Source organism: Oncorhynchus mykiss, chromosome 9, assembly GCF_057628025.1.
Source record: "Oncorhynchus mykiss isolate SJ-2025 chromosome 9, ASM5762802v1, whole genome shotgun sequence".
In the NCBI taxonomy this organism is placed as follows: Eukaryota; Metazoa; Chordata; class Actinopteri; order Salmoniformes; family Salmonidae; genus Oncorhynchus; species Oncorhynchus mykiss.
In genome coordinates, this window is record NC_143030.1 from 42,121,672 (window position 1) to 42,134,788 (window position 13,117).

General features: G+C 44.1%; 1 protein-coding gene across 4 annotated transcripts in view; it reads left to right on the forward strand.

The window, feature by feature from the left end:
- Positions 1–13,117, forward strand: part of iqsec1a (IQ motif and Sec7 domain ArfGEF 1a) — a 187,335-nt gene that overhangs the window by 94,405 nt on the left and 79,813 nt on the right. Inside the window, exon 1 of one of the 4 annotated variants that reach the window (XM_090184224.1) lies at positions 5,813–6,259. The exons of 2 other annotated variants lie outside the window; for them this stretch is intronic. In XM_090184224.1, the coding sequence (XP_090040350.1) occupies positions 6,120–6,259 (140 nt within the window). In that variant the 5' untranslated portion in view covers positions 5,813–6,119. Of the gene's footprint in view, positions 1–5,812; positions 6,260–13,117 lie in introns of those variants that run through there. One more of the 4 variants, XM_021615547.3, reaches the window with a different exon arrangement.

Genomic DNA, 13,117 nt, shown 5'->3' on the forward strand with positions numbered 1-13,117 from the left:
CAGAGGACATTTCTCCAAAAAAGTGCAATCTTTGTCCCCATGTGCAGTTGCAAACCGTAGACTGGCTTTTTTATGGCGGTTTTGGAGCAGTGGCTTCTTCCTTGCTGAGCGGCCTTTCAGGTTATGACGTTTTACTGTGGATATAGATACTTTTGTACCTGTTTCCTCCTGCATCTTCACAAGGTCCTTTGCTGTTGTTCTGGGATTGATTTGCACTTTTCGCACCAGAGTACGCTCTTCTCTAGGAGACAGAACGCGTCTCCTTCCTGAGCGGTATGAAGGCTGCGTGGTCCCCATGGTGTTTATACTTGCATACTATTGTTTGTACAGATGAACATGGTACCTTCAGGCATTTGGAAATTGCTCCCAAGAAAGAACCAGACTTGTGGAGGTCTAAAATTTGTTTTCTGAGGTCTTGGCTGATTTCTTTAGATTTTCCCATGATGTCAAGCAAAGAGGCACTGAGTTTGAAGGTAGGTCTTGAAATACATCCACAGGTACACCTCCAATTGACTCAAATGATGTCAATTAGCCTATCAGAAGCTTCTAAAGCCATGACATAATTTTCTTGAATTTTACGAGCTGTTTATAGACAGTCAACTTAGTGTATGTAAACTTCTGACCCAATGGAATTGTGATAGTGAATTCTAAGTGAAATAATCTGTCTGTAAACAATTGTTGGAAAAATGACTTGTGTCATGTACAAAGTATATGTCCGAACGTACTTGCCAAAGCTATAGTTCGTTAACAATACATTTGTGAAGTGGTTGAAAAATGAGTTTCAATGACTCCAACCTAAGTGTATGTAAACCTCTGACTTCAGCTGTATATGTATTTACAATAGGTAGTCCTAGACTAACGCATACAAAGCAGAAAGATGACCATTTCCAAATCATCTGCGGGACAACAAAAGTTGTCTGTCTGACCTGTCCACTTTCAACCGCAGAATGAAAAATGCCAACCGCCGCGACGATCTCTGTCGGGACCGCAGGCAATGCTCTTAAGATCCAGGCTTATTTTAACACAATTCTGTACTCTGTTGGCTGCAGTGGGTCAGTGTTGAGCCAATTCAAATAAATGCTTTTCATTTCGATTCGAAGAGGACTGGGTTGCTTTTTCTTTAGTATGGATGATGACTGAATTTGTGAATCTATATACATTTCCTCATCTCACTGCACATGGCTATTTTTCGTAGATTCCATCTCAGCGGTCCTCTTCAGCTCATCCTTCAGTGCCCGTCAGAACACTGAGAAAGAGGTGCGGTGTGTGATTGTGATGTCAGTAACTCTCCCTCAGGTCCTCTCTCCTGCCTCTCCCTCTCTTACAGTGGGGCAAAAAAGTATTTAGTCAGCCACCAATTGTGCAAGTTCTCCCACTTAAAAAGATGAGAGAGGCCTGTAATTTTCATCATAGGTTCACTTCAACTATGACAGACAAAATGAGAAAAAAAAATCCAGAAAATCACATTGTAGGATTTTGAATGAATTTATTTTCAAATTATGGTGGAAAAAACTTTTGTTATTGACCAAATACTTAATCTCAATACTTTGTTATATACCCTTTGTTGTCTTCACAAGGTTTTCACACACAGTTGCTGGTATTTTGGCCCATTCCTCAATGCAGATCTCCTCTAGAGCAGTGATGTTTTGGGGTTGTTGCTGGGCAACACGGACTTTCAACGCCCTCCAAAGATTTTCTATGGGGTTGAGATCTGGAGACTGGCTAGGCCACTCCAGGACCTTGAAATGCTTCTTACGAAGCCACTCCTTCGTTGCCCGTGTGTTTGGGATCATTGTCATGCTGAAAGACCCAGCCACGTTTCATCTTCAATGCCCTTGCTAATGGATGGAGGTTTTCACTCAAAATCTTACGATACATGGCCCCATTCATTCTTTCCTTTACACGGATCAGTCGTCCTGGTCCCTTTGCAGAAAAACAGCCCCAAAGCATGATGTTTCCACCCCCATGCTTCACAGTAGGTATGGTGTTCTTTGGATGCAACTCAGCATTCTTTGTCCTCCAAACACGACGAGTTGAGTTTTTACCAAAAAGTTATATTTTGGTTTCATCTGACCATATGGCATTCTCCCAATCTTCTTCTGGATCATCCAAATGCTCTCTAGCAAACTTCAGACGGGTCTGGACATGTACTGGCTTAAGCAGTGGGACACGTCTGGCACTGCAGGATTTGAGTCCCTGGCGGCCTAGTGTGTTACTGATGGTAGGCTTTGTTACTTTGGTCCCAGCTCTCTGCAGGTCATTCACTAGGTCCCCCCGTGTGGTTCTGGGATTTTTGCTCACCGTTCTTGTGATCATTTTGACCCCACGGGGTGAGATCTTGCGTGGAGCCCCAGATCGAGGGAGATTATCGGTGGTCTTGTATGTCAATGTGATTTTCTGGATTTTGTCTTCTAATTTTGTCTGTCATAGTTGAAGTATACCTATGATGAAAATTACAGGCCTCTCTCATCTTTTTAAGTGGGAGAACTTGCACAATTGGTGGCTGACTAAATACTTTTTTGCCCCACTGTATGTTGTGGGAGACAGCCCAGCCAGGCTCCCCTGCCGTGCAGCTCAGTAGAGTGGGGATCTAAACGAAGCAACGTCCCACTGACAAACACACACGCATCAGCACAGCAATCAGCTATCAACACACACTGCAACAACAACCAGACAATCAGCATGGCACCATGGGACGATAATTCTCAGCCCAGTACAGAAAAACACTGAATACCACTACTTATCTTCCAGAGCTACACACAACAAGATACATCCATCTGCTGTGCTAGTTCGGACACTATAGTGATGAGGAAGCATTGAAGGAAGTCAAGCATAGCTTTAGCATCACATTTAATATGGAGTATAATGTTGAAAAGCAGTACACCATAAACAACCAGCTAACTCTGCACCTCCCGGTCCACCAAGTCCAGATGTTCTGTGTATGTGTCCCAGTTGAAGGAGACTATCTTGGCTGTGAAGCGTCATTATTGTTTTATAAGCCCTCATGTGCCAGCGTTCCCAGAGACTGTTGTGGGCTGCAGTGTTATTTTCTATTATTGGACTTCGGCTCACTCGAGGCTACCAATGCAGACACTATAACTGTTCAGCTTTGTGGATAATGCACACCGATTTTATTTTTTACATTTAACTAGGCAAGTCAGTTAAGATCAAATTCTTATTTGCAATGACGGCCTACAATGACGGTGCTTCCCTTTGGGACTCCCAATCACGGCCGGATGTGATGCAGCCTGGATTCGAACCAGGGCCTCTTGCACTGAGATGCAGTGCCTTAGACCACTGCGCCACTCGGGAGCCCTATAGGATGTCCCTCAGCCAATCAGAATGAAGTCTTTCAGAAGGTGGTTACATAACTGTTATGCTATGTGTGGCTAGAGTTATGCTTCATGTAAAAAACATGGGTTTGATTTGCGGTCTGCTTTGTTAGTTGTTAATCCAATACTTGGGCTGTTCTCTCTTTTTATTAAGGTTTGATTATCAGTTTGATTTTGATCTGTGGAACTCCATGTCTTTTTAGACTAAGACAGTTTGTCATTGACTGATGTGTCTTTTAGACAAAGGCGTAAAGCTTACTTCATTATTCAATGTTTTTTTTTTCTTTTACTGCATCAGGGATAGCGTACCCAAGCATTTCGGCTTTTATTACAGAGGAATGAGATCAAGGTGCTGGCATTGACATCAAGATGCTGACACCAGGATGAGCTTATCTTTCTGCATCTCTCTATTAAATCCTCTCGTTGTTGTCCGTTAATGTCTGTTCCCAGCAGTGGAAATGAAAACCCCAGATGAAGACATCTCCACGGGCCAGCCTATTGGCGTTTTGCTCCAGATCTATTCACTATCTCAGCCATTTCCTGACACTTTTGGATTTCATTGACTAAGAAGGTTCTGCAGTTTGCTGCCTCTCTAACCGAGAACAGGGATGAGGCAATTAGGCTGGGACTCATCAGTATGCCCTTCCTGTGATGGTTAAACCCCCACTGCTGGTGTGTGTGTGTGTGTGTGTGTGTGTGTCCGTCCGTGTCCGTCCGCGCGTTCATGCAGACTCTCAATGCAGCATACTACTGCCAGAGTCGATGCCCGGTCTCATCCACCACGCCAGCTGGGCACAGAGAAGCCGTATGGCAACGAGTGGGGGTGCGGAGGTTGGCAGGAGAGGACGACATTGTGTTTTGATGTTTGAGGCCACACACACAGACAACACAAACTGACACACCGTTAAATCAAAATAGACAGCTTTAAGTTGAGAGGAATAGGTCAACCGTTGAAAGCCATAAGGCAGTGTCAAGAGAATAAAGTGGATATATGTGTGGTGTGTGTGTGTGTGTGTGCATGTGTGTGTACCTGTATAGAGAACCGTATTGCCGGCGTTGAGGAGTGTGAAGATATTTGTCAATCTGACAAGTACAGTATTTGTCAATCTGCTCGCTCAGCACGCCTCTCCTCCTCTGTCTTTGCCTGTGCACTGACTACTAACATCGTGCCTTGGGCTTGCAGCTTCACTCTCAGTGGGGAATGAAATGGATCTCACCACCCCACTCAAAGCTCTGTGTCTGCTGTGAAAAAATAGCGTTAGAGAGCGTAGCTAGATGGTCTTTGACATGAACAGAGCAACAGAAGAGGGAGAGGGGGTTACAGAGCGGTAGAGTTTCCCACCTGTCTCTCTGTGCGCACCAGACGGGCGACATTTATGTGTTATGTGTGATTGATGACTTTAGATGAAGGCCTCCGGGTCTTTGGATTTGAACACACACTCACCCCGCATTTATGAACAGCGACAGCCTCTCGCATTGCCTTTTCACCTCAGTGCATGTTCACCTCAGTGACTTTTCAGAATGAAATTCATCTTCCCTGGAGACTCCAGACTAGCAGCCTCATTATTATCTGGAACAGTGAAATGAAGGGAAGTCTATGGTGGTAACTTTTCCTATGGTGTTCAGTGGATCCTGTGAACTCCCACGGCCCTCTGAGTCGATGCGTATGGTCCTGATGAGAGCTGTCTCCATAGACACCTGTGTTACCAGGGCATGGGTGTCAACAATGCCTCTCCTGTTTCCCAGCCCTCATCCAAAGGGTGTCAACAATGCCTCCCCTGCTTCCCAGCCCTCATCCAAAGCCATCCCTGTTCTCTTCTCCCCAGCCCTCCTTATAGTCCCCAGCTCCATTGTGCAGTGGTTCCCAACCAGGGCTACGAGGACCCCTGGGGGGACTTGGCCTGTCCACAGGAGGTACTGTACTTGAGAAGAGCCATGAGACCATGGGCTTACTGGTAAAATGCACATGAGGGGGTACTTCAGGGCTACTCCGGGCAGAGTAAAATTCAGTTGGTGGTACAGTAACCGAAAAAGGTTGGGAACCACTGCCCTAGTGTTTGCTCACAGCAGGGCTTTGTGGTAAGTAGACCCTTCTTTGCCCCCAAGAGCAGATTTTGACAAGAATTTGGTCTGTGTGTGTGCCGCTTGCTTCATTGAGGTGGCTTATTTGTAAAATGTATGTGCTATGCATAAGAGTTTCATTATTATATGAATGAATCTACAGTATATGCTGTAGATAATATAGATGTTAGCCTCTTTTTGTTCACTTTTTGAATGGCTTGAAGAAATACATTGATTCCACGAAGAGGGAGAGGGATAGGGAGAGAGAAAGAAAGAAAGAGAAAGACAATGAGCCCTACCTCCAACACATCCTCCTGTTTCCATGGAGATCAGAGAGCCAATCGGATGGCACAGCTGCGGACTGTACTACCGTGAACAGAGGAGAGGTGGTAAAAGGATGGGGATGAGATTCTGTGTGTATTGGAGACAAAAAAACGACATTCTCCCTCCTGCAGATTATCCCCATGCTTTAGACGGCTAGCCCTGTCTCCTCTGCCATTGGCACGCGTTCAGTGTTAAACAGGCATCCTCCCAGGACCCTGCTCTACCACTACATCCTCCCCAAACTTTTGGATCTGCCGCGTTACATCACAGAGCTCTCCCTGGCTGGCTGGCTGACTGGCTGTTTGTGACTGAGAGAGTAAGAGTGTATGTGAGTGTGTGTGTGAGTCTGTATGCACACGCTGCTGCTCCCGTTGAGTCGAGTCCCATTGACGAGCCTGTGTGATGGACAAGCCGAGCGTATGGCGTGCCGTGGTGAGCAGCACCGACCCCAGGCGTCCCCGCAGCGAGTCCAGCACGCCGCCCAGGGGTGGGACTCACCCGGGCAGACCCAGCTCTGCCATGTCCTACCGGCTATACGACATGTGAGTAGTAGCAGTCCCTTCGAATCCTCATGCTGTATGAATGGAGCTGTGGCTGGGGAGGAAGGGAGGCTGTGGCTGGGCGGATGCAGCCGTGCAGGCAGTGGTTCTCCCATCCTTCATTGACGAGGATGTGGTGTGGCACTTTGTTATTGCAGTGTCTCCAGTGTGTGTGCTGAGTCACCTAGCTGGCACTTGCAGACCAGACCTTGCTCTGTCCTCTCTTCTCCTCTCAGCCTGTTTGGAGATGGGATGAGTTTATGGCTCTGCCTACAGAGCTCTCTCTTTGCAAACAACCACTGCCTTATGGGGAATGGTGGTCATGTAGAGGGTGTATTTATGTGTGTGGTAGATGTGTTTGTGGTAGACATGGCTGTTAATATTTATATAAAAAAAATATTTTCATTGCATTCGTTTCCCCTTTTGGTGATTTTGACAAAAATATATGATGAGGGATGATCACTGATTTCTGTTATGTACTGGGAGATGTTTCCATTGTGGTTGAAATCATTGTAATTAGTTGTTTTGAGTGACTGTGATGATACTGTGACTGACTAGGGGAATATGACTCATTTTTGTGACGCTGTGACAGCTTCTTGTTTAGCGCGTGATTTCCTCCTAGCTCTGACGTTTGTGTGTGTGTGTGTGTGTGTGTTAAGGATGCAGATGGTACTGCTAGTGTGGTGAATGTAATTTTTGGGATGTCGATGTTCACTTCTTCACTGTTTGGAATGCTTCATGCCTGTCTCTCCAGTTCAGCGTCCCAGTGTCATCTCTGTAAAGATCTTTGATTGTGAAAGGACGCAAGAATAATTTCATGTACAGTGCATTCGGAAAGTATTCAGACCCTTTGACTTTTTCCACATTTTGTTACGTTTCAGACTTATTCTAAAATTGATTGATGAGGAAATGTTTTGATTTAATCTACACAAAATACCCCATAATGACAAAGTGAAAAACAGGTTAACATTTTTGCAAATGTAAATAATGCATTTCTGTTTTTTATTTATTATACATGTATAGTAGTCAGACCCTTTGCTATGAGACTCGAAATTGAGATCAGGTGCATCCTGTTTCCATTGATCATCCTTGATGTTTTTACAATTTGATTGGAGTCCGCCTGTGGTAAATTCAATTGATTGGACATGATTTGGAAAGGCACACACCTGTTTATATAAGGTCTCACCGTTGACAGTGCATGTCAGAGCAAAACCAAGCAATGACGAAGGAATTCCAAGGAGGAGCTCCAAGACAAGATTGTGTCGAGGGACAGATCTGGGGAAGGGTACCAAAACATTTCTGCAGCATTGAAGGTCCCCAAGAACACAGTGGCCTCCATCATTCTTAAATGGAAGAAGTTTGGAACCAAGACTCTTCCTAGTGCTGTCCGCCCGGCTAAACTGGGCAATTGGGGTAGAAGGGCCTTGGTCAAGGAGGTGACCAAAAACTTGTTGGTCACTCTGGCAGAGCTCCAGAGTTCTTCTGTAGAGATGAGAGAGCCTGTCAGAAGGACAACCGTCTCTGCAGCACTCCACCAATCAGGCCTTTATGGTAGTGGCCAGACGGAAGCCACTCCTCCAGTAAAAGGCACATGACAGCCCGCTTGGAGTTTTCCAAAAGGCACCTAAAGGACTCAGACCATGAGAAACAAGATTATCTTGTTTGATGAAACCAAGCTTCACGTCTGGAGGGAACCTACGGTTAAACATGTTGGTGGCAACATCATGCTTTTGGGGATGTTTCTCAGTAGCAGGGACTGAGAGACCTGTCGGGAAAGATGAACGGAGCAAAGTACAGAGAGATCCTTGATGAAAACCTGCTCCAGAGCGCTAAGCTCCTCAGACTGGGGTGAAGGTTCACCTTCCAACAGGACAATGACCCTAAGCACATAGCCAATACAACGCAGGAGTAGCTTCGGGACAAGTCTCTCAATGTCCTTGAGTGGCCGGGCCAGAGCCCGGACATGAACCCGATCTAACATCTCTGGTGAGACCTGAAAATAGCTGTTCAGCAACACTCCCCATCCAACCTGACAGAGCTTGAGAGGATCTGCAGAGAAGAATGGGAGAAACTCCCCAAATACAGGTGTGCCAAGCTTGTGGCGTCATACCCAAGAAGCTGTTAATCACTGCCAAAGGTGCTTCGACAAAGTACTGATTAAATGGTCTGAGTACTTATATAAATGTGATTTTTCTGTTTAAAATATATATAAATAAGAACAAATTAAAAATAAACTGTTTTTGCTTTGCCTTTATGGGGTATTGTGTAGATTGATTGAGGGGAGAGAACCTATTTTATCCATTTTAGAATGAGGCTGTAACGTAACAAAATGTGGAAAAAGTCAAGGGGTCTGAATACTTTCCGAATGCAGTATAATTTGTTCTTAATTGACTCGCCTGGATAGATACAGGATAAATACGAATAAAATACGTGTCCCCACACTCGTAACAGGATTTCTGGAAAACATACAGATTTTGGGAAAGTTACCAGAATTTTGCGACCCTACACATTCGACACTCCCACGTCTCTTGTTTTGATGGTTGTCTCTTCTTCGGCTGCGGGATGTGTTTGAGTTGCTATTTCGGTGCAGGCGCCTGTGCCAAAATCTGTGTTCCAACATGACTCCACGCAGAGCTCGTATGACTGAAAGAAAGAGGTGTTCGTCATCGTCACATAATACGTCACTGTGGGTGAATAAACAATAACAAAACACTCCCCGCCACTTGTTTTGGTAAACAGCTGAGGAATGGGGCTTGAGAAATACAGTGAGCTCCAAAAATATTGGGACAGTGACACATTTTTGGTTGTTTTGGTTCTGTACTTCAGCGATTTGAAATGATACAGTGACTATGAGCTTAAAGCGCAGACTGTCAGTTTTAATTTGAGGGTATTTTCAACCATATCGGGTGAACCGTTCAGAAATTAGTGCACTTTTTGAACATAGTCCCTTCATTTTAGGGGACCGAAAGTATATGGGACAAATTCACTTACAGTACCAGTCAAATGTTTGGACACACCTACTCATTCCAGGGTTTTTCTTTATTTTTACTATTTTCTATGTTGTAGAATAGTAGTGAAGTAATAAAATAACACACATGGAATCATGTGTAACCAAAAAAGTCTTAAACAAATCCAAATTATATTTTATATTTGAGATACTTCAAAGTAGTCACCCTTTGCCTTGATGACAGCTTTACACACGCTTGGCATTATCTCAACCAGCTTCATCTGGAATGCTTTTCCAACAGTCTTGAAGGACTTCCCAGATATGCTGATCACTTGTTGGCTGCTTTCCCATCACTCTGCGGTCCAACTCATCCCAAACAATCTCAATTGGGTTGAGGTCGGGTGATTGTGGAGGCCAGGTCATCTGATGCTGCACTCGTCACTCTCCCTCTTGGTCAAATTGACCTTACACAGCCTGGAGGTGTGTAACAGCAACCAAGAGTCCTGTTGAAAAACAATTGATAGTCCCACTCAGCGCAAACCAGAATGCTGTGGTAACCATGCTGGTTAAGTGTACCTTGAATTCTAAATAAATCACAGACAGCGTCACCAGTAAAGCACCATTGCACCTGCTCCTCCATGCTTCACGGTGGGAAACACACATGAGGAGATCATCCTACTCTGCGTTTCACAAAGACACAGTGGTTGGAACCAAAAATCTCAAATTTGGACTCCTCAGAACAAAGAACAGATTTCCACCAGTTTAATGTACATTGCTCGTGTTTCTTGGCCCAAGCAAGCCTTTTCTCATTGGTTTCCTTTAGGAGTGGTTTATTTGCAGCAATTTGACCATGAATGCCTGATTCACGCAGTCTCCTCTGAACAGCTGATGTTGAAATGTGTCTGTTACGTGAACTCTGTGAAGCATTTATTTAGGCAAAATTTTCCGGGGCTGGTAACTCTAATGAACTTTTCCTCTGCAGCAGAGGTAACTAAATAATGAAAAACCCTTGAATGAGTCGGTGTGTCCAAACTTTTCACTGATACTGTATATGTCTAAACACTTCTGTTAATGTGGATGCTACCATGATAACAGATATTCATGAATGAATTGTGAATAATGATGAGCGAGAAAGTAAAAAAAAAAAACTTGCCTTTTATTGTAATGGTGAGAGGTTAGGATGTCTTGAGGGTATGATATTTGTGTGATTCATTATTCATCATTCAGGACAATCCATAATCAGGATAGCATTCACGTTAATGTAGATGCGTTCAGAAACATATTCTCTTCATTCATTTACCATTCATTTCAATCTGGCACAAAATAATCTGAAACATAACCAAAACAAACAGCAAATGCATCCAACACATTTGTAAATTCAAACGTTTGATGTTATCAATGTGTGCTGTGGGTATTGGACCAAATACTTCACTCTGTACTACTTTAATACACATTTAAGTTAATTTGTCCCAATACCTTTGGTCCCCTAAAATGGGGGAACTATGTACAAAAAGTGCTGTCATTTCTAAATTGTTCACCTGATATGGATGGAAATACCCTAAAATGAAAGTGGACAGTCCTCACCTTAACCTCGTAGTCATTGTATCATTTCAAATCGAAAGTGCTGGAGTACAGATCCAAAACAAAACAATAACATTTGTTACTGTCCCAATACTTTTGAAGCTCACTGTATAACCATTTTCGAGTTTATAGACAGAGCTATGGATACCAGGACTGACCATCCATGAGATCCAAAGGATAGTTTTAATCATGTTTTGACGCTATACAGTGTTTTGCCTACCTTACCATTGTTTACAAACATTTGAGGAAAAAAATATATTATTTTGGGTTCTGATGCGGTACAATAGTTGAACGAAGCTAATGAGGAATTTCTACGTCATGTTCTTCAAGAATCCATCACTATATGTCATGAATTTAACAGTACAGAAATGGATGTAGCATCTCTGGACTGGGGCTTTAAAGGAGGGATGTGGTCAAAACACACACACACACTTTGCCACACACACACACACACACACACACACACACTTTGCCATACACACACACACACACTTTGCCACACACACACACACACACACACACACACACACTTTGCCACACACACACACGCTCGTTGTGTAACATGAACTGAACTGCAGTTGTTGCCGTTTTTTTAGGCACATAGAGATGCTTGTCAGTTTGACACATCTGTATACTATACTCTGACTCAAGGAGTGTTTGGCTTGGGGCACCTCCCCAATTTAACTGTCAGGCCAGTTTCCTTCTAGAGTTCCAATGTAGAACCCGTATCCCTCATGAAGGAAACCCCTGTTGTCCTCAGGCCAGCAGAACAGACAGGGTTGTAGGGTAGATGTGATGTGCAGAACAGACAAGGTTGTAGGGTAGATGCGATGTGCAGAACAGACAGGGTTGTAGGGTAGATGCGATGTGCAGAACAGACAGGGTTGTAGGGTAGATGCGATGTGCAGAACAGACAGGGTTGTAGGGTAGATGCGATGTGCAGAACAGACAGGGTTGTAGGGTAGATGCGATGTGCAGAACAGACAAGGTTGTAGGGTAGATGCGATGTGCAGAACAGACAAGGTTGTAGGGTAGATGCGATGTGCAGAACAGACAAGGGTTGTAGGGTAGATGTGAAGTGCATGGCTAAGGGTTGTATAGGGGACATTTAGGCTATGCTATACTTAAATAAGTTTGACTACATGCTCTGGGAGAAATGTGTTAAAAATACTACAGCCATGTCTCTCCAAAAATATCTGTAAATCAGTCATTTAAAAAAAAAAATAGATGTTTAAAATAGATGTTTATTTAAACAGTTTGTTGACTGTCTTTCCTTATGTCCTAGGTCTGTATATATTTTGCATTAGTATTGTTGCCCAGCCCCAACACGGTTCAGTCCCCCAGCTAGCAGTGCCTGCTGCTCTATCAGAGTGCATGTAAAAGGCACCCTGGTATCACCACTTACCTCTGCACTGGTAGACTTCAACTGACTGTGTGCAGATACAGCAGGCTACACAATAGTCATTGTCACCATTTCACCATTTCACTTCCAGGTGAAGTCACCATTTCACATCCAGGTCATGAAAGAAATGTGACTTGAAGCATGCTTTGTCATCTCCCTATCTGGGCCAGCTATAATGCTTGTTAGGCATAATGTCCAATGGTCTATTGTACTAACATACTGTAACCTTTCTTCATAGCATATCAACTAAGAGCTATGATTGCTTTCCTGTGCTGGATCAGATCTACACATTTGAAAGAGTTGAGTCAAAACAATTACATAGAGTGGGACATTGTGGATGTACATTCTGGGACCTCACGGTTCACTGAAATAATGTCAAAGATTCTCTGGAGGCATGTGCTGCAGCTGTAGTGTAGCTGGAAGGCTTAGTCATCGATGCAGGGATGCCCGTACCCTGTTATTAACTGCTAGACGGCATTGTGAAGACGCTGTCCCGACGATGCCAGCGCCTACGCTCGGGAGGCTGGCAGATGAAAAACCATGTGTCACCATCGCCGCCAGGCACTGGCAGCACATTTCTCTGCTTTTAGCCGGAGGACACGGCAACACACAGCACAGCGCTGGAACAGCAGAGTCAGGCACAGGCCTGCTTAGTCAGAGAGCGACTGCATAACATACTGCCACGGCCAACGTTTGGCTCGTATCCGATTACATTCTATCATTTCACATGAAGTGATGAATAGAAATTCCATTTCATGGAAGTAGGAAACTTTTATTTTCAATGAATCGGCCTCTTGTTTAATTCTTAGAATTATTGACTGAATTGAAATGGAATTGACCATTGAGTGATAGGAAGGAAAGATTAAATGGATTTGACCCCCCCCCATGCTCAAGCTGGCCATTACGTAAGACCGTGACTTTGCAAAGCGTG